At 50.0% G+C, this 26,050-nt stretch overlaps 1 protein-coding gene across 5 annotated transcripts in view; it reads left to right on the top strand.

Annotated features, from left to right (window-relative positions):
- The window catches only part of Actn4 (actinin alpha 4), a 67,168-nt gene that overhangs the window by 17,947 nt on the left and 23,171 nt on the right, over window positions 1-26,050 (top strand). For all 5 annotated transcript variants that reach the window (XM_020178601.2, XM_020178599.2, XM_074057181.1 and 2 more), the window contains exons 2-3: window positions 23,832-23,946; window positions 24,143-24,262. In XM_020178601.2, coding sequence (XP_020034190.1) covers window positions 23,832-23,946; window positions 24,143-24,262 — 235 coding nt within the window. The remainder of the gene's footprint in view (window positions 1-23,831; window positions 23,947-24,142; window positions 24,263-26,050) is intronic.

The following is a 26,050-nucleotide window of genomic DNA, read 5'->3' on the forward strand; positions in this document are numbered from 1 at the left end:
TTATTCTCTGGTTGTTTTGAAGATTGGTGTCTTGAGACCTTTCTGCCCAGGCTGGCCTCGAACCTCAATCCTTCCCATCTCAGCCTTCCAAGTAGCTAGGATTATAGGCACAAGCCACTGGTACCTGTCTCCTTGTTCTCTTCTGGAGTTGAGGGACTATGGTCATGGATTATCAAAGGGCAGGCGACAGAAACCAGTGAAATGGCCTGGGTAGCCCCAAATGATTGTGGCCAGGTGGGAATGGGTCCTGGAAAGCTAGAAACTCAGAGTTTTATGAGAAAAGTAATTGAACTTAAAAGCAAAACAAAAAACCCTGCCAGCCACACAAAATGAATTTTACTTAGAACCAAAAGCTACTCGTTTATGACCTGTGACCTCGCATGGTCTCAGCCTACCTCTGCCTCTTCTTTAGTTTCTTTCCTCTTGGCTGAATTGCTGCTGCATAATCCTCTTACTGGGAGGGAGAAATCCATTTTCTTTTGCTCCCTAGTGACAGCTGTGATAAGAGGTGGTGGAATGAACGGTAGTCAGGAGGTTTCCCAGGTCTGTGGTTTTCCACCTTTTGGGCTCTCCTTTTCCTGTTACCTTAGATAATTGAGTTGACTCTTCAGAATTCCTCTTACATGTCCATATTTTTAGGATCTGGCTCTATGTTTCTGTGAACAAAAATAGTGGAAAGTTTTTTTGTTGTTTGTTTTAGAAGGCCTAAACCAGCACTTTCGTACAAAGACAGCTGTTTGCACACGCAACAGCCTGGTGGACCACGCCAGCCTTCAGAATGAGCTGCCAATTCCGTCTGCACCAAGTGGCCACCAAACAAATACTACTTTAGGAGTGGCTGCTTAACTTTGACTTCTGGAAGACATCGGCAACCCTGGGTTTGTGAAAGAGATCAATGCTAAGATCCAAGAAACAGAAAAGTTCAAAAGTGTAACATTTCCAATCAGGATTGATAGATTTCAGGAAAACAGTATATAGTAGTCTACAATAAATTTGTCAACTCTTGGAAAAAAATTGACACTTACCCTGAGAAATTCATGTGACTTCTTCCCTAAATGCTGATCGAGCCCCTGGGCCCCTGCTGATTATATTGATGGTCTCACAGTCCTCATCAAACTGCTCGGAGCTGTCTGTCTGGGAAAAGTCAGGAAACTCCATGAAGGCATCACCCCCAACTTTTTAGCTTTTTTGGACTCTGTTGCCTTCGCACTGGTTTGAGTATTTCCTGGCTAGATTGTTTTCTCAAGCTGGCCTTGAGTCCTTAGATGTTATTTGTGTGCCTAGAAATAGCTGGGGGGGAAATGGTTGCAATGCTTTGCATTGCTCACTGCCTCTCCATGAGTGGAAACTCATCAAGCAAAAGGGCCTTCCACCGAGGAAGACATCCCGCCAGCCTGTTACACCGTTCTACTGTGCTGTTGCTGTTAGGATGAGAACAGTGAGCTCTCCGTGGATTTGCACACCGAGGTACATCAGGGCGGGGATCAAAGTGCTGAGAGTTCATGGGCTTCCCTGCCAGCCCCGTGGACCACACAGTAGTACTTGTTATGTGAGGTTCTGTTGGTTGTTTTTTTTTCATGGTGGTACTGGAGTTTGCACTTGCAAAGCAGGCGCTCTAACACTTGAGCCACACCTCCAGTTCATTTTGCTTTGGTTATTTTTGGAGATGGGGGTCTTGAAAACTACCCTATCTGGCCTCAAACCATGATCCTTCCCATCTCATTCTCCCAAGTAGCTAGGATTACAGGAGTGAGCCACCATGAAAACACAAAGATGCCATGTTCCTAACTTTCCTCACATTCCTTCCCCCTCCTCATTTTTTTGAAGAGAAAAACTAGAGTCTTGGAAGGGGGCTGTGGGGATTTGACGTGGATTGGGTCAAGCTGAGAGGAAGAGAAGGAGCCAACCTGGGAGAAGAAAGTGTGCTCCAGGAAGGATGTCCTTGGGGTGTGAGAGGTGAAAAGGAAAATGAGAACACAGCTGAGGCGGAGTGGGCAGAGCATCGTGAGGCATGATTAGAGGTGACAGAGCCAGAGTGAGTCTCTCTCAAGGATCTTGGATTGTATTCTGGATAGGATTGTATTCTAGATACAAGAGTATATCAAGCCCACCAGTCTCTGTTCCAGGCACTGAGCATACAGCAGCAAAAAACCCAGAAGCATCCCCGCCCTCATGGGCTCCCAGTGAAGTGAAACAACAGAAACATTTTTTGATGCTGAAGTAGAACTCACAACAGTTCATTAAAGCATATAGCACTCTCCCATGTAGTCCTTTAGCTTAGCTTCACATCATCATGGTGTTTGAAATGTATTTATTGAGACAGCATCTTGCTGCATAGCTCAGGGTGCTGGGCTGGCAAGCGTGTGCCACTTCTTCCAGCTCAGCATGGCATTTTTAGCCAGCCTTACAGATGAGTGAACTAGGTGCACACAGGTTACTGTCATGCTTCAGGCCACTCAGCCTATAAACAACAGAACCAAGAATCGAATCAGACTTTCCCTGTTTTAGGTTATTTCTTCCATGTCAGGGCTGAGCAATTGACCTTCCTGCCCTCTCACTTCACACCCCTGTTATTAAAACTCAGGGTCTTCTGGTGATTGTGGAATTTGGAATGTGATAGCCTAGAGTCCTAGAGGACGGGTGTGGTAAGAGTAAGAGCTCAGGATATCTCTGCCTCAGTGGCCCGCAGTGTGCCAGCCCTGGCACACTTCCCCTTTACTTGGTGTCTTAGAGGGGAGGTGAGCATTTGTCAGAATGATATGTCTGGGGGAATCTGTCTTGCAGTGGTGGAAAGTTGAGAGTTGCTCCAGAGCCAGACCTCCTGGGTTCAGGCTGCCTATATATGGCTCTATCTCAAGGAACAGGTGACGGGCAGTGGGAGTTGTCTTGTGTGATGCTGGTGGGAGGTGCCCAGCCACATTCCTTTGTAGACAAGCACAAACTAGATATTTTTGAAATTGAAGGTCTGAAACCAGCCAAAGAATTAATCCTGGTCTGAGAAGCACATGGTGAGAGTATAGCCAACCTGATTTGGGTGTGGTCTTCCCGTCTTTGTTGCTTTTTAATAAGCCTGGAAGCATAGAGAGAGAGGATCTTTGTGGACATTTGAAGCTGGGTTCTTTATGTGTGACAGTGAGACCTCCAGCTATCAGAAGGGCTCAAGTCCATGTTGTAATCGTGTACACTTTGGCTGATGGATGAGGTGCCGGCCTGGGGTTTCCTGGTGAGAGGTCATCTTGGTGGACCCAGCTCATTTGTTGCCTGAATGAGAAGCATGGCCACAGGGATTCCACTGGGCATGCTGGTCCAGTCACAGGCCCCCAGCAGAACCAGTGTGTTGTCCACCTGCTCTCTTGCACCGCAGGCCACACACCAGCTTCTCACGACCCCAGACATGAAACTGGAGAGAACCAGGCTCTCTCCTTGGCCTGGCCCTGCTCTTACTGTCTACGGAGCCTTACCCAAGGAAGCCTCAGTTTCCTCACCTAGCAAATAGGGCTAATAACAGATCTCCTACAGTGTGGTCAGGGCTTGAAGGGATGGGAGTCCGTCTGGGGTCTTGTCAGGTGAGATCTGCAGTCCCAGTAGAAATTCTTGACCGGGGGATTGGGGGTTGGGGAACCGATCTTCTTCTAGGAAACCAAAGAACTAAGGCAGCGGGCATTGGTGGTATAGTGAGCATAGCTGCCTTCCAAAAAGTAAGGCAATAGAGATGTCTGTGGTGGCTAAACTTGAAGCCAGCTGCTTGTTGAAGATTTACCCTGAGTTCCAGCTAGTTAACTGCTAGATGAGTAAGTGGTGAACATTTGAGGGGTCCTGGAAGTAAAATTCCTTCAAAGAAGCAGCAATTGCCTACTCATCCCCATTATCTCACACAGAGTAGTGAATGGAGCCCATGTGCCCCAGGGGTCAATTCTTGGTGTCACTGGGCAAGAAAGGGGAGGCAGGCATCCACAGCTGCAGTAGCCTGTGAGTGAGCTCGGACCATGCTTGGGGCTAGTGCAGAACACTGCATGCGTTCTTCCCTCTGGAAAGCCTTTAACCGACAGGGCTCCAGGACTAGATGCAGGAGGTACACAGGCAGCTCCTCCCTGCCAGGCCAGAAAAGCCCAGGATATAACTTTGCATCTCAGGAAGTCCTGAGGACCCACGGGTTTTCTTGAAGCGGCCTCACTGTCCCTTTGCCAGAGCATAACCAGGTGGCTGGGTCCTGGGCACCAGAGGAGAACCAGGTGCTGGTGCTGGACTCTCTGCATCCCCCTGGACCCTCAGATCAATGCTTCACATGGACTGAATAACACCAGTGAAGTCCTGTAAGGGATCCCTGTTCCTCAGTGTAGGGCCCTGCTGGATATGTCCTCTCCTTTCCCCATCACAGTCATTGTGCTCCAGGCACACAGCTGCCTCTGTGTCATGCTCTACCTGCCTGTGGCCTTCCCTCCAGCCCTTCCCCTGCCTCTGTGTTCCTCCAAATCCCCACCCAGCTTAGACCTCTCTTTTTCCACTCTCCTTTGTGTAGAGCCGGCATTCCTGTCACCTCTCCTTCCCCTTTTAATTCTACCCATCCTCTGCTCTCATCCCCCAGGAGACTGTGAGGACCACAGAAGCACACAGAATCTATTCTGTCCATTGCGGTGTCCCTACATGTGGGGGACATATTTGTCTGACAAGTACAAGTGCTCAATAAATACTTATTCAGTAGATAAACAGCCAGGCAATCAGACAGGTGGAATGGACCTGCCACTCAGTTGAGTGTCTGCCACAGGACAGCCACTCAGCTTGGTGTTAAGGGCATAGACATTGATCACCCATGGTCCTGTGAGAAAGAGGGTACTGTTCCTGTCATCATCAAGGCCTAGCTCACCTCTGTGCTGTATCGCATCTCAAAGCTGGTCCTCCGCCCAGCTGTGTGCTCTAGATTATAAGAAGTCCTCCCTGGGACCCCTCTAAGCCCAGTATGGCAGACAGCTGTCCCTGCAGACTTTGGCACCAGTGCCTGCCAACCGTGAAACAAACAGGAAGCTTTCCTAAGAGGGAAACATGGCTGTCACCTGGAGAGGTGGGGAAAATGTCATTAGAACAGAATCCATCCGATTTTGTGCAAATATTTATTGTGAGTGAGATTCCCGTGCATGTGTTCTTCGGTTTAGGTGGCAGAAACACCTCGTTGAGAGAGACCAGAGAAGGCCCTGCCCACAAAAATGATAGGGATAGCCAAAATACAGGTGCCTTTTTTTTTTTTTTCCTTTTTTAAACTTTTCTCTTTTATACAGAAATTGCTACCTCTAAGTAAAATTAACTTATATAATGAAAGAGACAAAGTGTTTTGTTTTCTATGGATAGCTAAAAACATTCAAGCATAGCCCTGTGGTTTGACTGGCCTGCTGCCTTCCTGAAACCTGGCCTGCCAGTTTCCGTGTTCTGGGCAGCCCACTCAGCTGGACCATGAGACATGCAGTACCAGGAAAGGAAGAGCTGTCTGGGCTGTTTGGTGACCATTGTTATTTATGGGACATTGGCAGGGAAGTGAGTGCCATGGAAAATCTAGAGAAAGATAGAGGAATACACAGTGTAACTGAGCAGAATCTGATAGCTCCTCTGCTCTGTCCAGGCCATGGGGCCCAGAGCAACACAGCCAGTTGCCCTTTCTCTCCCTGCTGTCTGGCTTGGGCTGGGGCTTTGTCTCCCATGTCCCTCCACACCTCCTTCACTGTCAGTGGCAATCCATCCCAGAGAACCAGCCATTCTGTTCCCCAGAGTCCTTGCTCCTGAGACCTTCACTGTTAGGAAGACAAAACCTAAGACTGTTTCTCCTTTTAAAAGCAGCCTTGTTCTGCAGGACAGGAGAAAATAAAGAGATGGCTTGTTATGTGGCTGTAGTGGGTGTGGTATGCTCATACACCTTTGAAAAGTATCCAGCTTTGCCCAGAGCAAAGGAGGAAAACACAGGGAACTCAGTGGGAATTTGAAGCTGGAGTGTGGGGTGGGAAAGGCCAGCTTTTACCTGGGAGCAATTGAGTCTTTCTGTTGGAGAAAAATGGAATGGTGCTATGTGGCCCACAGCAGGGGAGTATACCCTGGGGAAAAGAAATGTGCTTGGATATTGGCTTTGGTGTTTAAAACAGTGAGCCTTTCCTTGGGATCCCACCTTCTCATTCCCTGTGTTCTTCTCAGCTGCCACATGCATACTGAAGCTCTCTCAAAGGTCTCTTGGGATCAGCAATTCTTCATCCTGGAGTGCGACTGCACGGTGCCTCATCAGGTGCCTAAGTGCCAGACACTTCCCAACCTCTCTGCAGTACAGGAGACTTAAAATGCACGCACGCGCAAGCGTATTCATAAAAGTGGAGACATAATCTGTGTGTGCTGTCCCTGGCATTGGTGATTGTTGGCATTTTGCTGACCTGGCAACACACTGCCCCAGTGTGTTTCTTAAATAGATGAGGGTTTGGTTTTGGTTTGCCTCGTGTTTTGCAGTGCTAGGGATGGAAACTGGGGCCTCGTACATGCTGGGCAAGCGCTGTGCCACAGAGCTGCACTCTAGCCCCCAGGATGCATGCATTTTCCACATAATTCCGCAGTTAGATTTGATGCTTCTGACCATGTCTGAAGAAAAATCAAACACTCCTCCCCTTGCTGCCTTCTCGCTACTTCTCATCTCCTATCCAGCAATCCTCTCCCTGTATCCACCACATTTATCTTTCTCCCTGGAGAGTTTTATCTACCAGCCCTCCACTGCCCCCCCACACCCTCTCCCTATCCAAAAGTGTCCTACCAGCATGAGACTCATATCTCTGGTCTTGACCCATTCGTCATACTGTTGTCGTTACCTACCTGTGCATGTCTCTCCCCGTTGGACATGGAGGCCTTTCATCTTTATCTTCTTCCTCCCAGTGTCCCCAGTGCCAGCACACAGTAGGAGCCCATGATGTGCTCCAGTGAGCGGCTGAATGACGCTTGTACAAGCGGATGCCCATTTGCTGAGTCACTTTTAGGGTTTTCTTTGGTTTGGTTTGGTTTTTAGGGGGTTGGGACTGGTGTTTGAACTCAGGGCTTCATGTTGCAAAAGCAGGTGCTCTACCACTTGAGATAGACCTCCAGTTCATTTTGCTCTGGTTATTTTGGAGATGGGGTCTCGAGCTGTTAGCCAAGGATGCTGTTGAACTGTGATCCTCCCAGTCTTCACCTCCCAAGTAGCTAGGATTACAGGCTTGAGCCACAGTGCCTGGCTCCATTTGTAGAATTTCAAGCTGAAATTTCCTTCTACGTGGCTGCTGGTATACAGCACATACTTGAATTTTGGCATGGCATGTCCAAAACCAAACTCATTCTCCAGATCCTCTTTCCACACTCTCCATCCCCAGGTTTGATATTGCCCTTCCATAAATCATCCATGTCAGTAGCCTTGAAACTGTCTTATAACTCCTAACCTTGTAATGGGCACCAAGTCTTTCTTGTTTCCTTCTCTCAAATATCTTCTTCCTGCTCTTTGCTCCTGCCATTCCATTGTCATAACTCAGAATACCCATTAGGTGCTTAAAAGTGCAGATTTAAACACTCCTGCCAGCTCACTGAGCTGTGTTACATTGGGCCGAGGATTCCACCCTGTGAGGTTGGTGTCTGGCACACAGGATGCTCTGATGCTAGCTCTCACTGTCATCTGTGCTCATCTCCTATAGTGGCCTCTTACCTGGTTTGGCCCCAGTCTCCTAGTTGGTCTTGGTGGCTCCATGAACACTATCTTTCTGAGACTGGTATCTAACCAGGTCACTCTTAAGAACACATTCTGAGCTCATTTGGTGATATCTGCCCCCCTGCTGACACTGCCCCTGCCACTTCTTCTAGGGTCCCCAAACATCTCCTGCCCTTTTGTGGGATTTGCCCTTGGTGTTCCAGGTATGTTGAATAACCCTCTTCCCAGGTCACCACCTATTAGAACAGCGCTCCTCTTTCAAGGCCTAGATCAGGTGTCACCTGACCTCTGCTGCTCTCAGATCACACTGCCCTGCTGTGACCAGAATATGTCCTCTGTGAGGGCAGAACTGGTGGCTTCTCCCGGACCCTTGGTTACGAATCCAGATCTTGGGTTGCCAGTAGTTGGGGAGCAACCTGGAGCCAGGGTTCCACATTGTTCGGTTAAATCAGCTGAGGTTTCTTATTCTGTCGCCTTCCGTTCTTCCTTTTTTCTTCACTGTCATTCAAGATGAAATGGTGCTGTTGAAGTGGAGAGAAGCTTCCAGCAGGTGCCATCCCTCTGGGGAGAACGGCTGTGGGCTTGGCAGCACTGCTGCAGTCAGGCCGCTCCCTGGGCTGCACACTGGAATTAGAATAGCATTGGTCTTTGGAGGACATTTGGGATGTGGGCTGTCTCATCTTCCCTTCACTGCTCCACCTCTCAGAAAGGAGCGAGACTCAGCCATTAAAGACTGGAACTGCAGTTCGAGTGGTGTGGTGCCTGCCACCCATGGAGCAGAGGGCTAAAGCCTTCTATGGGGGAGGAGGGAAGGGGTCCTCCAGAGAAGTCCGTGGAACCAGAGACTCCTGGCTTTCCATCTCTCAGCCTGATGGCCCTGTCCTCCCCACCATCCCGTGAGATACAGGGACCACACCACTTGGAATAGATTTTCCATGCAGGATTTAAGATTTAAAGCAAAAATATTTTGCAGTAGAGCAATTGCTTTTCAAATTGAGTCTCGTGAATCTACCATATTCTACATTAAATAAATGAAACCTCTGAGGTTAAATTTGAGTAGGACACCCCCATCCCACCCCAGCACTTTGCAAGTAGAGAGGGCACTGTTGGGAACACTGAAAGTCACTAGAACTTTCATTTCTGCCATTTCGTGCCTTTGGCCTAGGCTGGCCCAGTTTCACGGTCAGTCCTGTGTGTTTCTAAAGCATGTGGGAGGATGGGTTGGTGTGGGGTCCCCACAGTGGATCCAGCTTTGTGTTAAGTCAGATAGAGGTCATCTCACGGTCCCTGTCCTCCTGGAAGGGACAGTTCTATGGAGGAGAGAATGACGAAGAGCACTTTAGTCCTGTCTGCTGTGCCTTCAAGGTCTATCCCAGACCTCCCAGTCTTCCCATCCTTTCCATCCTTTCCTTTTTGCACCCTGGTGCAAGCTGCCCACCGCACTCTACACAGCCAATGGTGGGGTGGGGACTCTTACACCATAAACCTGGTTGTACTCTTCACCCTGTGAGACCTCCAAAGGCTTCCTGCTGTTCTAGGATAAAACTCAAACTCCCACCATAGTGTGTAAAGTTCTGTGTGAACCAGCCCCACATGATCTCCTCCCCCACCCTCCCTCTCTCCAGCTGTGCCCCCGAGGCCTGTGCCCACTGGGGCCTTTCTAAGTGTTTTGTTTTCTTCTGTATTGTCTCCTCCACTAGAACACAAACTTCTTGAGGGCAGGGATGTCTGTAGATTTAATCCAGTGCTCAGGATAGTGGGTTGCACATGGTAGATGCTTAGTGCACTTTTAAACTGGAATGAAAGAAGTCTGACAGAGGCCGAGAGCAGTGTGTCCCCCTTCTGAGGCCCTGGGGCTGCTTGGGAGGGGCTGTCCGCTGCCAGCTTTCTGGGGCCAGCTCTGGGGAATCCTGTAAGGCCCAGTTGGTTTCTTTGGTTCTCATGCAGTATTCCCCACACCCCCCTTCTCTGTTTCTTGAGACAAGCTCTCACTCTGTAGCCCAGGCTAGCCTCAAACTCATGGTCCTCCTGCTTCAACCTCCCAAGGACTGGGACTTTTCACGCAGGAGGGCTGTACTAAGATCTGCCCACTGTGTCCTTGCTGTCCTGAGGGCCGTGCTTCCCAGTGGGCGAGCCTCTCCTCTTTCAGGCTCCTCTGGGAGAAAGCAGGTAGACAAGGGATTTTGGAACCCAGACAAGACTTTGCTATTCATCTGCAGCCCAAAACTGCTTTCCTGAAGGTCCTGCCTGAGCTGGCCTCCCTGCCACATGTAGGAGGGAATGATGCAGCCTCTCTCCCCACAGGCCAGGCCCCAGGCCCCCTTCTCTGAAGGCACACAGAGGCAATTGGACTGCACCTTTGCTCTATGAGTCACTGGCCATAACTGTCATAAATTGTTCTTCCTAGACTCATAGCAGCTTTATCAGCGTCGCCTGTGCAACCCGCAACAGATTTGATACGAGCTCAGTTAACACGACGTGATGAAAGCTGTCATTGTGCCCATATAAGGCAAACTCCTTGGATTACTTTTTACCTTGGCAGAATCACAGGAATGTCGAGGTAACCAGGCCACCTCAGCATAGCTCTGATTCTCACCTGGTCACCTGATTCCCCCTCCTACTACCATGACGCCCTGCAGCTCTACGCGACCTGCAGCACTGGGGCTGCTGAAATCCAAAAGGGCCTGGGGACAACTCTTGGGGCTTGCAACTTCCTTGGAGGAGATCAGAGGAGAGAAGACTGTGAAGGGCCTCACATGGACAGTTCCTCAGTCCTGTGCTTAGCAGCTCTGTGGTCACAGGCAGATTGCAACAGAATTCATGACCCTATCTGTAAAATTAGAGCACTTAGGACAAATCCTCATACGCAGTAAGCGTTCAACAGATGTGAATCACTTGTATAATTATATTAGGATAAGCCTTCTACCCACCCAATCATAGAAACACCTCTGGCTGTCTTGGTAAGACTCAGAGCCTTATAGCAGTTTAGATGGAGCAGGTTGATATTGTACCCAGAATCACCACCCCCTTGTCCTCTTGCATGTTGTAATAAGAATACTCAGGATCACTGAAAATGGGGCCCACATCTCACCTCACAGTGCTGCCCCACCCTATTCCCCCGTCACTCTTCCTTCACACAGAACGAGCCACTCCTTGGGGCCAGCAGTCAACCTCCCTTGTGCCCCTGGGTCCCCTTTCTCCTCTGTCTTCACCCTTCTCCTGGAGACAACCACCCCTTAGGATGACTGGTGCCGACCCCAGGAAAGTGTGTAGATGGGGCAAGCAGGGTGAGCGTCTGCCCTGTCACTCCGCCAGGGCAAACGGTTTCGCCATTTTTAATGGAGCAGTTATGAGTCAGAGGTTTCAGTCTCTCCTAGTTCCTCCCATCCAGTAATTACTCTTTGGCTATAGAATCTTATTTTGGTTTTTTTTTTTTTTTTTTTTTTTTTTTAATTCTCCCAAGATAGCGTTATATTGTCTGTCTGTATTATATATCCAAAGGGTCTGAGATAGATGATGAGTTTTAAAAAAAAAACAACCAAGCTTGGAGTCTTTCTAACCTGTAGAAATTGTGTGTCCCACATCATCTCGGGGCCAGGGAGTGAACTACCACCTACTCACCTGAGGCCAGGGGCGAGATGGGGTAACCCTTCACACCTCCAGTTGCCTCTTGGCAAACTCCAAACTCTGCCTGGAATTTCTGGTCAGAGGTACCTCCCAGATTGGCTGGATTCCTTCCCTGTCTCATCCAGTATTCCCTGGGTCCCTGCTGGGCGCAGGCCTCAGGGGCCATGCTGTGTACACCTCTGGGGTGCTGACGAGGTGAGGAATGGGGCTGGCCAAGAGGCTCGAGTGGTAGCGCCTGCCTAGCAAGCACAAGGCCTTGAGTTCAAAAAAGGAGATGATTGTGCAGATGCATGCCCTGAATTCCCAGTGCTCCTTCAAAGGACCTTCTTACCAGGGAACAGTATTTGTAAAACAACTGTCCCTGATCCTTATGTCCTCAAGTGGATCAAGATCAGATCACAGATTTCCATCCTAGCCATGCAGCCCACCCTAGACACCCCTTGTCTGCTTTCCCCAGAGTAAGAGAAGACCCTGACCAGGCCAGACGAACTGTTGAATCGAAACAGGAAAAAGGAAAAGGGTCTGGAGGAGTTTAATTGCACAGGTGAAAGATGCCCTTTGGCTGTGAGGGTTACTCCCAGCCAGCATAGTCCCCTTCAGTGCACGGCCACCTTGGTGGATGCCCGAGGACCAGCAGAAAGCAGGCTATTCAGCCAATAGTGGAAGAGGGAAGTGTTTGCCAGGCTTCAGTGAAGGGAGGCTGCAGGTGGCCCAACAGCTCAGGACAGGTGTATAGAAGCAGCATCTGCCTAGTCCACAGTCGGTCAGTGCTCCTCTCTCTGACTTTATCTCCCCCAATGCCCAACGTCTCTTGTGTGGCTGAAGTCCCTGGGTAGACTAGAACATCAATTCTGAATGCTGGGCCTCTTAGCACCTGCTGGGAGTCCAAGCTACAGTCCTAAGGTCAGCATTGGATTGAAGTTTAAACCAGAAGACCTTTACTCCCCCACCCTCACCTGGAAACCTGAGGCCTGCATTAAGCATTGGGTTGTGAGGCTCAGCTCCCTGCCCTCTGGTAAAGGCCCAGAGGCCTCAAAGGGCCTGGCCCAGCCTCTGCTGTTGCTAATTTTAAACTGCCTTTGGGGAGTGGAAGCTTCCTCTTCTGAGAGTAGCTATCAAGGTAGGCCTTGCCCATCTCCTCTTCCAGCTGGGAAGTTCTGCTTGGACGTCCTAGCCTGCCTCCTTCCTCTACCCTGTTGGCCCTACCTGCCTTTAATTCAGACCCGTATCTTACTGTGCAAGCAGACCTGGCAGGTACTACCCTTGAGGACCCATTTCTTCTTGTACCCGAGTACCTTTGTGTTGCTTGGTGTGAGGTGGCTCTGGAAAAGCCTGTATGAGAAGCTGCAGAGACAGTTGGAGCACCTCCTTCCTGGGCTTTCTATCCCAGGCTCCTCTCAGGTTACTTTTAGCTCCAAGGGTCCAGTCCAATCTAACAAATTAAGTGCCAAGGCCTCTCTGGTTCTGCCACTAGGCACCTTTCTAGAATGAAGAGTTAGAGAGGTGGTCCTCACCCCCACTCCATGTGAGTCACCTGATAGCTTTGTAAAATGTCATTGTCCAGGACCTGCCTTCAGGGAATCTTACTCATTGGTAAAGTTCTGGCTTTTTTTCGTTCATTCACTTATTCTTCATTGGAGGGATACTGGGGTTTGAACTCAGAGCCCTGTGCTTGCTAGACACAAGAGCCATGTCCCTAGCCTTTTGTGCTTTAGTTAGTTTTCCAGATAGGGTCTCTTGAGTTTCTGCCCAGGCCTGGACTGCAGTCTCCCTATTTACACCCCCTGGGTATCCAATACCCTCCCCCCATGGCCTCAAACCAGGCTGGTCTTGAACCTGGACCCTCCCAATTCTAACCTCTCAAGTAGCTGGTATTGTAGGTATGAGCCACCATGCCTGGCTCTGGCATTCTTTAAAAGCTCTCAAGTGCTATATATTTATTGCTAATTGATGTTTAACAAGAGTACAAGACAGTTCAATGGAGAAAGAATAGTCTTTCAACAAATGAGTGCCTGGAAAATTGGACATCCACATGCAAAGAATGAAGGTATACCCTTCCTTACCTCACCATGTACAAAAACTAACTCTAAATGGGGATCAAAGACCTAAATGGGAAAGCTAAGACTATAAAATGCTTAGAAAAACACAGCTGTAAATCTTCATTACCTTGAGGTAGGCACTGGCTTATTAGATATGATAGCCAAAGCACAAGTGTACAAAGAAAAATAGATAAATTAGACTTCCTGGAAATTAAAACTTATTTTTTTTTAATCAAAGGAGTGTGTGTGTGTGTGTGTGTGTGTGTGTGTGTGTGTGTGTGTGGTATTAAATCCAGGGTCTTGCTCATGCTAGGCAAGTGCTCTGCCACTGAGCTGCATCTCCAGCCAAAGGATAGTATTAAGTGAATGACACCCACACAGAACACTTCAAATCATATTTCTGATGTCCAGAATACACAAACAACATTTATAACTCAGCAATAAAAAGATAAATGACTCAGTTAAAAAATGGACAAAGGATTTGAATAGACATTTCTCCAAAGAAGATAAGTAAATGGTCAGTAAACACATGAAAAGATGCCGAATATTGTCAGTCATTAGGACAAACCAAAACCACAGCAAGGGCTGGGGATGCAGCGCACGGTGGTTCAGTGCTTGTCCCATGTGTACGAAGCCTGGCACCACAAAAACAAGACAAAAGCCACAGTGAGCTCCAGCTTTACATCCACTGCAGTTAAAGAGTCAGATAGCAACAGGTTTTAGCAAGGATATGGAAAGACTGGAATGCTTGCACAGCTGGTAGGGATGTAGAATGTTGCATCATCTTTAGAAAACAGCCTGGCAGTTCAAGTGACTAAAGGTAGTTGTTCCCGTGTGAGCCAGCAGCTCGGTGCGCGCGCGCACGCACGCACGCACGCACGCACCCAAGGCAGTTGAAAAACATAGCTGCATAAAACTTCACAAATACTCACAGTTGCACTCTTCATAATGGCCAAAGGTAGAAATGACGTGAATGGAGTTTTAAAAATGTTTTATTCCACACAGTGAAATATTCAGACATAAAAATTACCAAAGTACTGATACTTCAATGTGGATGAACCTTTTTTTGGTACAAATTAATGTTTTTATTTTCATCTTACAGACTGAACTCCATGGCATAGTTTAAACATAACAAAAGAGTTGAACTGTGTACATTGCAGAGAGGAAAGGCGTTTTTCAATACCAATTTCTTCATCAGTTTCTGATTAGTAGAACTAAACACATCTTTACCCCTACTGAATTTAGGATAAGTAGTACATCTTTTATGATCAGTCACATATGTTATCTTTAAGGATTAAACATAAGATATTTTGGGACTGGCAGAGTGGCTCAAGTGATAGAGTGCCTGACTAGCAAGCATGAGGCCCTGAGTTCAAACTCCAGTAGTGCCAAAATATATATATATTTTTTTTTAATTAAAATGGTGTTGCAATACTTATTGATCAACTGGCTGCATGGTTATCTTGGCTCTTAAATATAGTGGATGAACCTTGAACCTTGAAAACTTAAGTGAAGCTGGGCGCTGGTGGCTCACGCCTGTAATCCTAGGCAGAGATCAGGAGAATCATGGTTTGAAGCCAGCCTGGGCAAACCAGTTCACGAGACGCTATCTCGAAAAACCCTTCACAGAAAAAGAGCTGGTGGAGTGGCTCAAGTGGTAGAGTGCCTGCCTAGCAAGTGCAAGGCCCTGAGTTCAAACCTCAGTGCTGCCCAAAAAAAAAAAAAAAACCATGCTAAGTGAAGGAAGCTAGACTTGAAAGTCCTCATACTGCATGTATCTGAAATGTCCAGAACTGGGAAATATGTTTTTGAAAGAGTACAGGCATATCTAACCCAGCAATTGACCTCAACTCTTAATGATTTAAAATAATGCACGTTTACTGTCTCAAGGGAAAGGGAGGCGGGAGATAAAGCAAAGAAAGCTCTCAGGTCATTCTCATGTATAGGAAGACTTGAGAACTATTGGATTCCAAGAATCTTTACGCGGCTGTTTGTGTTTTGTTTTGAGATGGTCTTGTAACCAAGCTGGCCTCAAATTCAAATCCTCCTGCCTCAGTCTCCTGAGTATGCGGATATTACAGATGTGTGCCACTGTGCCCAGCTCTGCTGGGGATAGAACCCAGGGCCTTGAGCATATTAGGCAAGTGCTGTGCCACTGAGGCATATCCCCATCCTGGTAAGCAAGAAGAATCAGATAATTATTATTCCTTCACCTTTATTCATTTGATAGTTGGGAGGCTGGGCTAAGGGAGGGGAGCTTGGGGCACAGCTGCTTTGTGTCAGCCACAATATGCAGCCAGCAACTTGGTGAATCCTAGAGGGGCCCAGCTTCATTGACTACAGAAGTGGCGCCTTCCGGGCCAGGGATACTGTGGCAACTAGAATGTCTACTGAGCACCAACTTCCAGGCGTGTTACCCTGCTGAATGTTCAGTGTGTCTGATCCTCACTTTGCAAAGGAGGAAGCTGGGGCTTAAATTCGGTTTGTTTTCAAAGCTGCACACATTTAGTAAGGGACGAGTGACACTAGGACATAAGCCCGAATTTGTTTAGACTCAACCCTTGCTGTCTCCCTGAGCCACACCGTTGTCTACGCACATCCAAAGCACTGTCATTCCTTGGTCAGCCTTTTCCAGGCACCCACTGCTACCTGTCGCCTGGGTCCTGTTCTGCTTACCTCAGGGGAGGAGGGTTCTGGGGCTCCTCTCTTCACTGTAGTGACAACGTGGAGCACTTTCCTCCTGCCTGGCTTACAGACTGTACATTCTCAGGGTTTTTATAGCCTCCACCTCCTGAAAGCAAGCGGGTTTACTGCTAGGCAGGTTTTCTCATTGGTGTAAAATGGGGTGAGGAATCAGGAAGCAATAAATGGCTAGACCTGCAAAGCCCCAACCCTATTCCATTCATTCTAGAGTGAATACTGAATGTACTGAACGTACCCACCACATGCAAAGCACCACTCCCACCAGTGGAGTCCTAGACCTTGGGTTACACTTGGGAGGGAGTGTGTTTGGGGACAGATAGCCTAATTTCTGATAATAAATGCAGGGGATAAAGCGAAGCAGAGTAATGCGGCAGTCTGGTGGAGGTGGCAGTCAGGGAACACCTCATGGGACAGAGACATTTGAGGGGAGCCCTGGGTGATGGGATGCAACCAGCCCTTTAAAGAGCTTCCAGGGCTTCTCACGAGGAAGGGCTGGGCTCTGAAGCCATCTGTGCAGCAGCAGCAGCAGCGCATGCCCTGACCTTGCAGGGGATTGGCCCAAGCTGCAATGCTGGCTACTGGGAGGGGCAAGGGGTAAAGAGCGGGTTTCTGGATGAACACGCAGGGCCTCTGGAATGCTCACGACTGCACTCTGTGGTATTTATACCTCTCCTCCGACTGGGAAGTCAGAGCATTTTCATGTAGGCCGAGAAAACTCCGAATATGGCAACTTCAGTTCAGGACATGAGAAGCATTCCATATTTCACTGTAATTGCTTTCAAATTGGGCTGTGTGGTCATGGGGCAGGCACACACAACATGCTTGTTCTGCCCCTGGCCCAGGTCGGGCGTGGTGATGCCACAGCAGCCACCTTGATTACCTGTGCTGGGGGCTGTCTGTGTTCACCTGGCTGCACACTTCATGATGTGGTTGTGACCACATCATGACCAGGTCATTTGCTCTTCTCTCAGCCTGGCCCCTGCCTTTCATCTCCTTCAGAATCTGGTGAAGGCACTGAATCTTCCAAAAAGCACCCACAGGTATAGCCTCACAAAGAGTCCTGGTCAGGGCGATCACTTCCTTGCCTGGGCTGCGGGTAACCTAGATTCCAGAAGGCCAAGTCATTGGGAGCTGAAAGGGCCTTTATAGCTGGTGATGAGGCCAGGGCCCAGGAGCGGTCTCTGCTTTCAGGAACTGAAAGGATGCCCCACCAGGGCCAGCCTTGCCCCAAGGCCTGGCAATGGCCTGGCAGATGGGCGATAAGAAGGGTGGCTGCCTACCCTAGAAATAAATAGCTGCTTCTCCCTGTGTTCAAGCCCTGGGCGTGTGTCCTGAGAACCCGCACAGGCAGGAGCCATGGGCAGCATCAGAGGCCACAGCAGGCAAGGTGGGAATTCATGAGGTGGGCTGCATCCCACCCCTCCAAGCAGCTGGTGCCCCAGAGGAACAGCAAACCCAAAACAGTATTTCAGAGACAGGTTGGAGACTTCAGGGCTCCGGGGAGACCTGTCTGGCCTCCGTGATCCTTAGGGGAGCTGGCTGTGGCCCTGGGCCTGGGGAAAATATATGCAGCCTGGGCTGCCACTTCTGGGCCAGGCAGTAGGCTTGACATCCTGCTAAACTGGTGACTTCATGGAAGGTTGGAGGGGTGGGGGATATGAGGCAGTGAACAGTTCTTCCTAAAGTCTCATCAAGAGAGGAGTGGGTGGGATCCACATGTCTGCCATGGGTAGGAAGAGGGAAGCCTCGATCCCTTGCCCCTAAACTCATTGGTTCCTGCTAGTTAGGACCAGCATGCTTGACCCAGTGTCTAGGCTCAAACTGACATTGCAAGAGACCTCATGTCCAGGCTTTCTGGAATTCCATATTCCAGCTTCCAGCAGATATTTCCCTCCATGCCAGCCATGCCAGCACCAAGACCATGTTTTGTAACCTGAAAGTCAGGAAGCACAGGGAAGGGACATTTTTCTAGAGGGGCCAGCCACATCTCCCTAGGGGCTTTTCCTCTCTTGCACTGGCCATCGTTCTGCCTGCTGGAGCACCATGTGGCTGCAGGTCTTGGAAGCACTTGTTTCTTATTCAGTAGTGCCTCAGAGAAAGTTTCACCTCTTTGAGTTGGGGGAGGGTGTCGCCAGCCATGAATGGCTCCTTAAAACCCACTGTGGCCACATTCCTGGCTGCTTAGATCACCTCCTGAACAATATCCATCATTCATTCACGTGGCTGCCCCACATCCTGGTGCCTGGGAGGGGTCCCATGACACAGGAGGGGCTTTATGACTAGTGATGCCAGGGCCTCTTTCCCTCCCCCACTATTCATGACAAAGCAGAAACAGCTCTAACTGGAGCCCCAGGTTCACCTTAAGCTGCTCATCAAGGTCTCAGCACATGGTGAGTAGTGGCAGGAAGCCCCAAGGAACCAGCAGACTCCTCTCCCCTGTCCTCGTTTCAACTCGCACCTTGTGCTGTTTTGGCAACTGTAGACTTCAGCAGCTTGTGGGCTACAGAGCCGAATCCACGTCCTTCCTCCCCAAATTGGGCAAGGGCTGGGTACGAGCTCCCTTCACTCCCTTCATGTACCACCTGGGGCTTCTTGGCTGGGTTATGCTGGCTCTCCCTTGCTAGACCAGCACCTCGGAACCATTCTGTCTGTCATCATGGAGTGCCCCCAACCTAGGTTTGTGTTTAGTAGCGTGGCCTTAGACAAGTTGCTTAACCTCTCCTGCCTCAGTTTCCTCCTGCATCTGGTGGAGAGGACTGCATCTTGCATGTTTAAGAACATACCTGCTGTGAGAATGGTAAGGAGCAGTTAACCGTCCCTGCTGGTGACCTTTGACTTGGAGAAGGCGCATTCTTTGTCTGGTTGATTCCTTCCTGCCCTGTCTGTGATGAGGTTCTTCGTCAGCACTTGTGCCTGGAGTGCCCTGAGATGAGGGACTGGGGTACAGCTGGCGGGGCAGAGTTGGCACAGCAGCCATGGAGAGCAACAGTGAAACCTGGAAGAGCTTGATGCTTCCTGAGTTTCCAGGGGCTTTGATTCCTTCCAGATAAAGTGGAGACCTTGGGTTTTCCTTTCCCAGGCATCCCTGACATGGCTTCCCTGCTCTCCTCCTGGTGCCAGGAAGAAGTTTCTCTGTGGCTCTTACCCTTCCTTCCTTTCTGTTCATCACATGTTGACCTTTGCCCCTTTGACCCTTTCCCCAGCAGCAGCCAATGTGACCTTTTAAAGCCTTCCTCCACCTTCTGTCTCACTTCTTTCTCTGAGCACATTCTGGCCTTACTGATGCAGGGCTTTGCACACGCATTGCCCTTATTCTTGTCCTAGTGGCTCCTTCTCATCATTCAGCTGAGGCGCTTCCCTTCCCCTGCAGATCTCACCTCCACTGTGAACACCATAGCTTCCACTTTGAGGCAGGAGACATTGATGCAGCTGAATACTTAAGGGCCCCTGAAGCTGCAGTGCCTAGCTATAAATCCAGCTTTGTAAGTCTAGGTATGTGTGGATGTGGGCAAGTCTGTTGGTCTCTCAAGCCCAGGGTTTCCCATCTGTAAAATGGGCCCATCTGTAAAAAGCAGCCCTACCTCACCTGATGGTTTGAGTATGAGAGAGGCTAATAGGTGACAGAGTGCCTAGAACACTACCTGGCACTAGCTGGCTTGGGTATTCCTAAGGTGTTTCCTGTGGCCAAAGCCATGAGCACAGCTTCTGTCTGTCTGCTCACTGCCAGCTATTCCCTGCAGACTTAGCTCTGGGGACACTCAACAGATAATTGTTGAAAGAATGAATGTAGCTGACTCTGCACAGCTCAGTGCACCACAGAGCAGGCACACCTTGTCAGCATGGCCCCGTGGCTCGCACCCTGAGAGTGTGCCCAGTGGAGGGGCTGTGCTGTGATGGGCACATGAAGCCTCCAGCTATTGAAACCACTGCTCTACACGATCCACCCCACACATCCTTGTCTAAACCAGGGAAGGAGAGGAAGGATCTAAGCAGCATGTTATCTTTGTCTCATCCCAACTTTGACTCCTCCTCACAGTCTCACTGCATGGAGAAGTGGCATTGCAGTTGCTTGTGCCCGAGGGTGGTCTCCTGAGCACCCAGACTGCCCTTGTCCAGAGCTCAGGGCCATGGGAGCCTCCATTGTCAATATACATCCTCATCTTCCAGGAGGAGGAATCAGCCAAGTGAGGCATGGGGTACAGACAGGAGGCCTGGCAGCCAGCTCTTGGCACCTGCTTTGTGTCCTGCCCAGGACTGTGCCTGTCAGGAAGACAGATGTATGCAGTATAGCTATCACTTATTTAAAATTAGGCCTTCCTCTGACATTTGTATAACACTGAACACTTGGTCTGCGCCAGGCCCAGGGCTGAATGATGTACCTGTGTCATTTTGTTTAACACTTGTCTTAAGAGAAGAGAGTACGGTCCCTATTCATCAGCCAGGAAACCCAGGCCCATTACTTGCCCAGTGGCTGAGGCAAGGCTCGAATACAGGTTTGCATGATCCCTGAGCCATAACTCTGGTTTATCCCCAGAGAAGGTGAGCAGAGATGGGGATGAAGGCTAAAGGGCAGTTAGTGCAGCAGCCCCTGTAGGACAGATGGCCTGCATCTGATGGGCTGAAGTTTGTTCTGCGCTCCACAGGTCAGACTGGTGACCCTCTCTCTGCAGAAGCCCCTGAGTTCACATTTCCCCCAAACTGCAACATGGGCTGAGGCCTCGGCGGAAGAGAAGTAGCATCCTGCCCTTCCTGAGATTGCTTAGGCAGCAACCAGACAGTGTGTGTGATTCATCTGGCACACATGATGCCAGGGACTGTGACAGGTGCTTTTAATGTATTTCTCCCATTCCCCCCAGTTTAATCCTTAGAGCGACTGCTGGAGGTAGATTCTGATCAATCCATCTCACGGAGGGAAACAGCCTAAACTAGGTAAAGTCACTTGGTTGGAAACAGAGCAGGTTAGCCAAGGAGCTGGCATTCAGACCCAGGCCTGTGTCCTTTGCAGAGCAGCCCGTGCAGGCCAAGTCAGGAAGGTGCTGTTCAGACAAGTGCCTGGCCTTCCCTGCACATCGGGTGCCTAGACCTGGGCTCCCGGTAGCATAGGTGTGCGAGGGAGCCTCCTCCAGGATCTGCCCTCCTGCATCCTGGGCTGTGGAAAGTGAGTTGGCCAGTTTGTTGTCTTAACAGTATCTTTCAGGTATATACAACAGCAGAGGCCCAGCGTCCTTGGCTACTTCTTGCCCAGCCCTGTCTACTACTCTCCTCTGCACTTACAGAGTCTCTGAGCGCTCTCTGGTTTTTTTTTCTTTTTTCTTTTTTCTTAATTGATGTACTGGGGTCTTGTCTTTCTTTCCTATCTTTTCTTTTTCCTTTTTCTTTCTGCTGGAGATGCTGGGAATGGAGCTGAGGACTTCACATATACTAGGCAGGTGCTTCACCACTACCACTAACCCACGCCCCAGCCTATCCTTCAAGCTCTGTAAGTGGCCTCTGCAGTCCTAGAGGCCAGCTGTGCTTTGGGCATCCTAGAGGCATTGCAAGCCATGCCTCCCACCCCCCGTGGAGCTCACATGGGCAGGAGAGCACTCTTGTGCATTGTTACATTCATTAAGACAAAAATTGAGTGGAGATGGTTGTTTGCCAGAGAGATGCCAAGGACTGTGTATGGTAGCAAAAGTAGGCAGGGGACAGGGCAAGCACTTTGTAAAACAGTTGGGCAGTTTCTGAAACCAGAGCAGAAGCAGGAGACTCTGAGAGACCCAGGGCTGCTATACCGAGCACCTCCATGCACCCTGCAGGCATTGTCACCTGGAGTCCTCAGTTCTCATGATGACCATGTCTTGGTGGTGTCTTCATCACCATGCTGCACAAGAAAAAACTGATGTTAGGAAAGCCAGGAAGCTTGACCACCTGAGTGGCTTAAGCAGCATCTAGCCCTGGTTTGTCTTGAGTCTAGTGGTATAGAAGAAACAAGGGAAATGGGAAGGCAAATTGATGTGCTTCTAGTGAGAACCTGCCTGTGGTACGTCCCCTCGGATCTCACATGCATGAGGAGGCAGAAGAGGAGATGCACTGTTGAGACCAGAGAGGTGATCTGGATGGCGCCTGAATGGAGGTCCCCTTCCAGTGGACCCAGACTGGGAAGCTAGTGGAGTGGTGCACTGGAGGAGCTGTATTCCAGGTTTTCATTTTTTGAATTGGTTTTTCTATGTAGCCCAGGCCACCTTGCCCGGTGGGGTTGTGGTTTGAAGGCTGGATAACTGGCGGCTGCATGGTGAAGCAGAGGCAGGCAATAGTGTCCTTAGCTTGGGGGGACAGCATCATACAGCCAAGAGGGTCTCTGTCTGCAGCATGTGAGAGGTGGGGCAAAGTGATTTGTAGCTTCTTGTTGCCCCTAGTCAGATTTGGAAGGAAGCTTCTGGCTGGTCCACACCGTGGGGTGGCATATTAATTAGGCAGCATCTTTGTCTGGGAGGAGCTTTGCCCTGAGTCCCCGAATGAGTAGGCCTGATGACAGTTGTCAGAACACGTGGTGCTTGGTCAGAGGCTCCATAGAAGCCCTGGGCATGGAATGAGCTCTTGCACATCTCTGGTGGTCTATCCACCTCCATGCTGGCCCCTGCAGATTGAGGGACAGGGTGGGTATGGGGCACAGGAACTCCTAGGATAATTGGAGACTTGGGTTTTTCCCAGACCCTGCTATGGGAAGAGGGCCGGTTTCCCCAGCAGGTGCCTGGACATGTTGGTGTTAACTGATCTGAGCCAATTCTGTGGCACTGATGTCTGATAACACGCCCCAACTCACAGGGCACTTGGGTGTTCTGCCATCATCATCCTTGCCATCAGCTCTGGGACTTAGACTTGTTGCTCAGGTCCCTTCCCACCAGAAAATACCCTTTCGCCATCCAGCCAGTCCTCAGAAACTTCCTCAGATATCACTGTCTCCCACTTGCCTTCCAGTCTCCTCTAAGGTACATAGGGTCTTAAGATTTAGAAAGATGAGGTCAGGTATGATGGTCTCAGCTACTTGGGAGACAGAGGCAGGAGGATTGAGAGTTCAAGGCCAATCCGGGCAAAGTTAGGAAGACCCTGTCTCAAAGTGGCTCAAGTAGCAGATCATTTGCCCAAGACCCTGGGTTCCCTAGTACACAAACAAACAAAAAAAGAAGTTGGAAGGATGGGACATGGAATGTTCTCTAGGGAAGACAGGCCAGGGTGTTTGGCCTGTAGAAAACTAACTGTATAGGGATGGAGACAGGGCTTGGAGACCTTGGATTTGTGGAAGTACTTTGCCCAGCTGCCTTATTATCACAGGCCATATCTGGCCAGTGATAGGAGAGCAGCCGCTGAGCTCCTGGGGGGGAGGAGGGTAGTAAAGGAGGCCCATGCCGGGCCGGGGCCTATGTCTGCCTGAGAAGGAGAACCTAAGCCCCTCAAGGCAGGGCCCTGACTTCTTAGCCAGGCTTGCAGGACTGATGAGTGACATCGGGCTTCTCAAAGCTGCTTGGCACTGTGGAAGGAGCACTTGCCGCAGACTTGGGCTCAAGTCCAAGGTCCTCCACATACCACCCTGGTGATGGTGTGGTCTGTATTCACCACCCTGGGCCTTGCTTTCCTCATTTCTACCTGCCTGGTTCACTGTAAAGGTCAGAAACAATGTGTGTTCACAGTAACTGCTGTTCCCGCAGGGTCAGAGCTGTGGCCTGTGCTTTTGGTAGAGAGCCTAAACAGCCGAGCTGACCCCTTGTCCACTCTGTTCCTCTTCACAGACCTTCACAGCCTGGTGCAACTCCCACTTGCGGAAAGCGGGCACGCAGATTGAGAACATTGATGAAGACTTCCGGGATGGACTGAAGCTCATGCTGCTCCTGGAAGTCATTTCAGGTGAGGCTTGCAAGGCTGGGTATAGCCCGCTGCAGCCCATCCTGGCCCAGCAGGCCCCAGAGACACTGCCCACCCAACTGGCAGGGAAGAGCAGTGTGCGTCAGGCCTCAGCCTGTGCAGTTGCACCCTGCTTTTGAAGAGCAGAGGAGACACTGAGTCCTGTCTCTCCTCTCCTCTTCCCTCTGTGCACTTTTAGGGGAGCGGTTACCCAAGCCGGAGCGGGGGAAGATGAGAGTGCACAAGATCAACAATGTGAACAAAGCTCTGGACTTCATCGCCAGCAAGGGAGTCAAGCTGGTCTCCATCGGGGCAGAAGGTGAGTATGAGGGGCAGCCAGGCCAGCTGAGCTGGCTCCACACGTCAGGACGCACGTCTGCACTCCAGACACAGTACCAAGCACTGAGCACTTAAAGCCCTAATATATATTCAGTAGTGGCCACTGCGATTGTACATGGTAGAATATTGAGCTGACAAACTCCACACCCGGCAGGAAAATCCAGGCAGAACTGGGTGTGGTCATGCACACCTGTGACCCCAGCACTCAGGATGCTGAGGCAAGAGTCCAGTGACTCATGCCTATAATCCTAGCTACTCACGAGGCAGAAATCAGAAGGATCCAGGTTCAAGGCCAACCTGGGCAAATAATTCATGAGATCCTATCTCAAAAATACCCAAAACTAAAATAGGCTGGCAGAGTGGCTTAAGTGGTAGAGTGCCTGCCTAGCACGCATGAGCCCCTGAGTTCAAACACCAGTGCCACAAAAAAAAAAAAAAGAAAACAAAAATCCAGGCTGGTGCAACTCTAATCTGGAAAGTACGATGTACCTAGCTACAAGGGGCAGGGAGAGAAAAATAACTTTGACTTGGACACTTGTTCTCTGTACTGAGCCTGTCACCTGTCAGACAGCAACAAGCACGTGACCTAACTTGTCTGTGCCAGGAGCACCTCTGGCATCCACCCTGCCTGGTATGTGTGGTTAAGAAGTAGTGGAGACAAGAGCAGGAAGCCAGTGGCCCCAGCAGGGCATGCATGGTCAAAGACTTGGCATCAGGTATACAGGCTGGAAAACTGTGGCCCCAGACACCCCAGGATCCTCAATGCCCCCAAGGGGACACCTAGGACAGGCCCCTCCAGCCTTGAACCGTCTCCCTAAAGCAGTGGTTCTCCACAGAGGCTGGGGTTGAGCTCACAGGCGCTTTTGGAGATGAGGGGAGTCCTGATGGAGCCAAGAAGTTTCCCAGCAGGCTGGGCTTACAGCTCTGCTCATTAGTCAGAGTGGGGTTTCTTGCCCTGACATCCATGTTGTCCCAGCTTTTAGAAAAACAAAGAAAACTAATTGCCATTAATGACAGGACTCTGAGAATTTGGCCAGGACTCTGGGCCAGAATGTGTGTACTGAATTCCAAGGCCCTGTCCCAGCCTGAGATCTCTCCGAGCAGGGATGCCAAGCCTTCATGCCATGGTTGAGGTGGTTGATGTTTGTTTAAAAAATGATGAAAGCCCCAAAATTCAATCACAGACCCAAAGATTTTCTGTCCTTGCATGGGTCTTTCCTCTGGGCTCTGTGCCAGCCTTCTGCTCACAGCTGCATTTGTTTTGCTCAAATGCTAATCTGTAAATACGGAAGGGGTCAGAGGAGAGACCCGTGGCAGGCCATGGCTTCATTTGGAGAAGAAAGTTCAGTCTGAAAATGTTCCCTATTCATGCCCAAATTGTTAGTTCCAACCCCTGTGACCATCAGGATCTGGGACAAAGTGCAGCCTAAGGGAGTCTGCAGGCCTTGGAGCACCTGAGAACCCTCATCCTGCCCCTCCTCCCTGCCCCTCCATGTGGCCCGGCAGTCACAGGAGTGTGGCTTCCTTGTGGGGAGATGAAAGAGAAGGTAGGCAGAGGCACAGCTTCCAGTCAGAGAAGCAGCTGGGGTTGTGCCGTAAGACAGTAGTCTTCCTTCCCTCCCAGGGACTTGAGCCTTTGTGCCCAGCCTCCACCTGTGGTGACTAGTGTGGAGGCCAGTCCTCAGGAGACTGCAGCGAGGGAAGGGGTGTGTGGCTCTTCTCCGTATCTCGGGACAGGACCAGGAGAGAACCTGTATCCTTCCCTGCC

Source organism: Castor canadensis, chromosome 16, assembly GCF_047511655.1.
Source record: "Castor canadensis chromosome 16, mCasCan1.hap1v2, whole genome shotgun sequence".
Taxonomy (NCBI): Eukaryota; Metazoa; Chordata; class Mammalia; order Rodentia; family Castoridae; genus Castor; species Castor canadensis.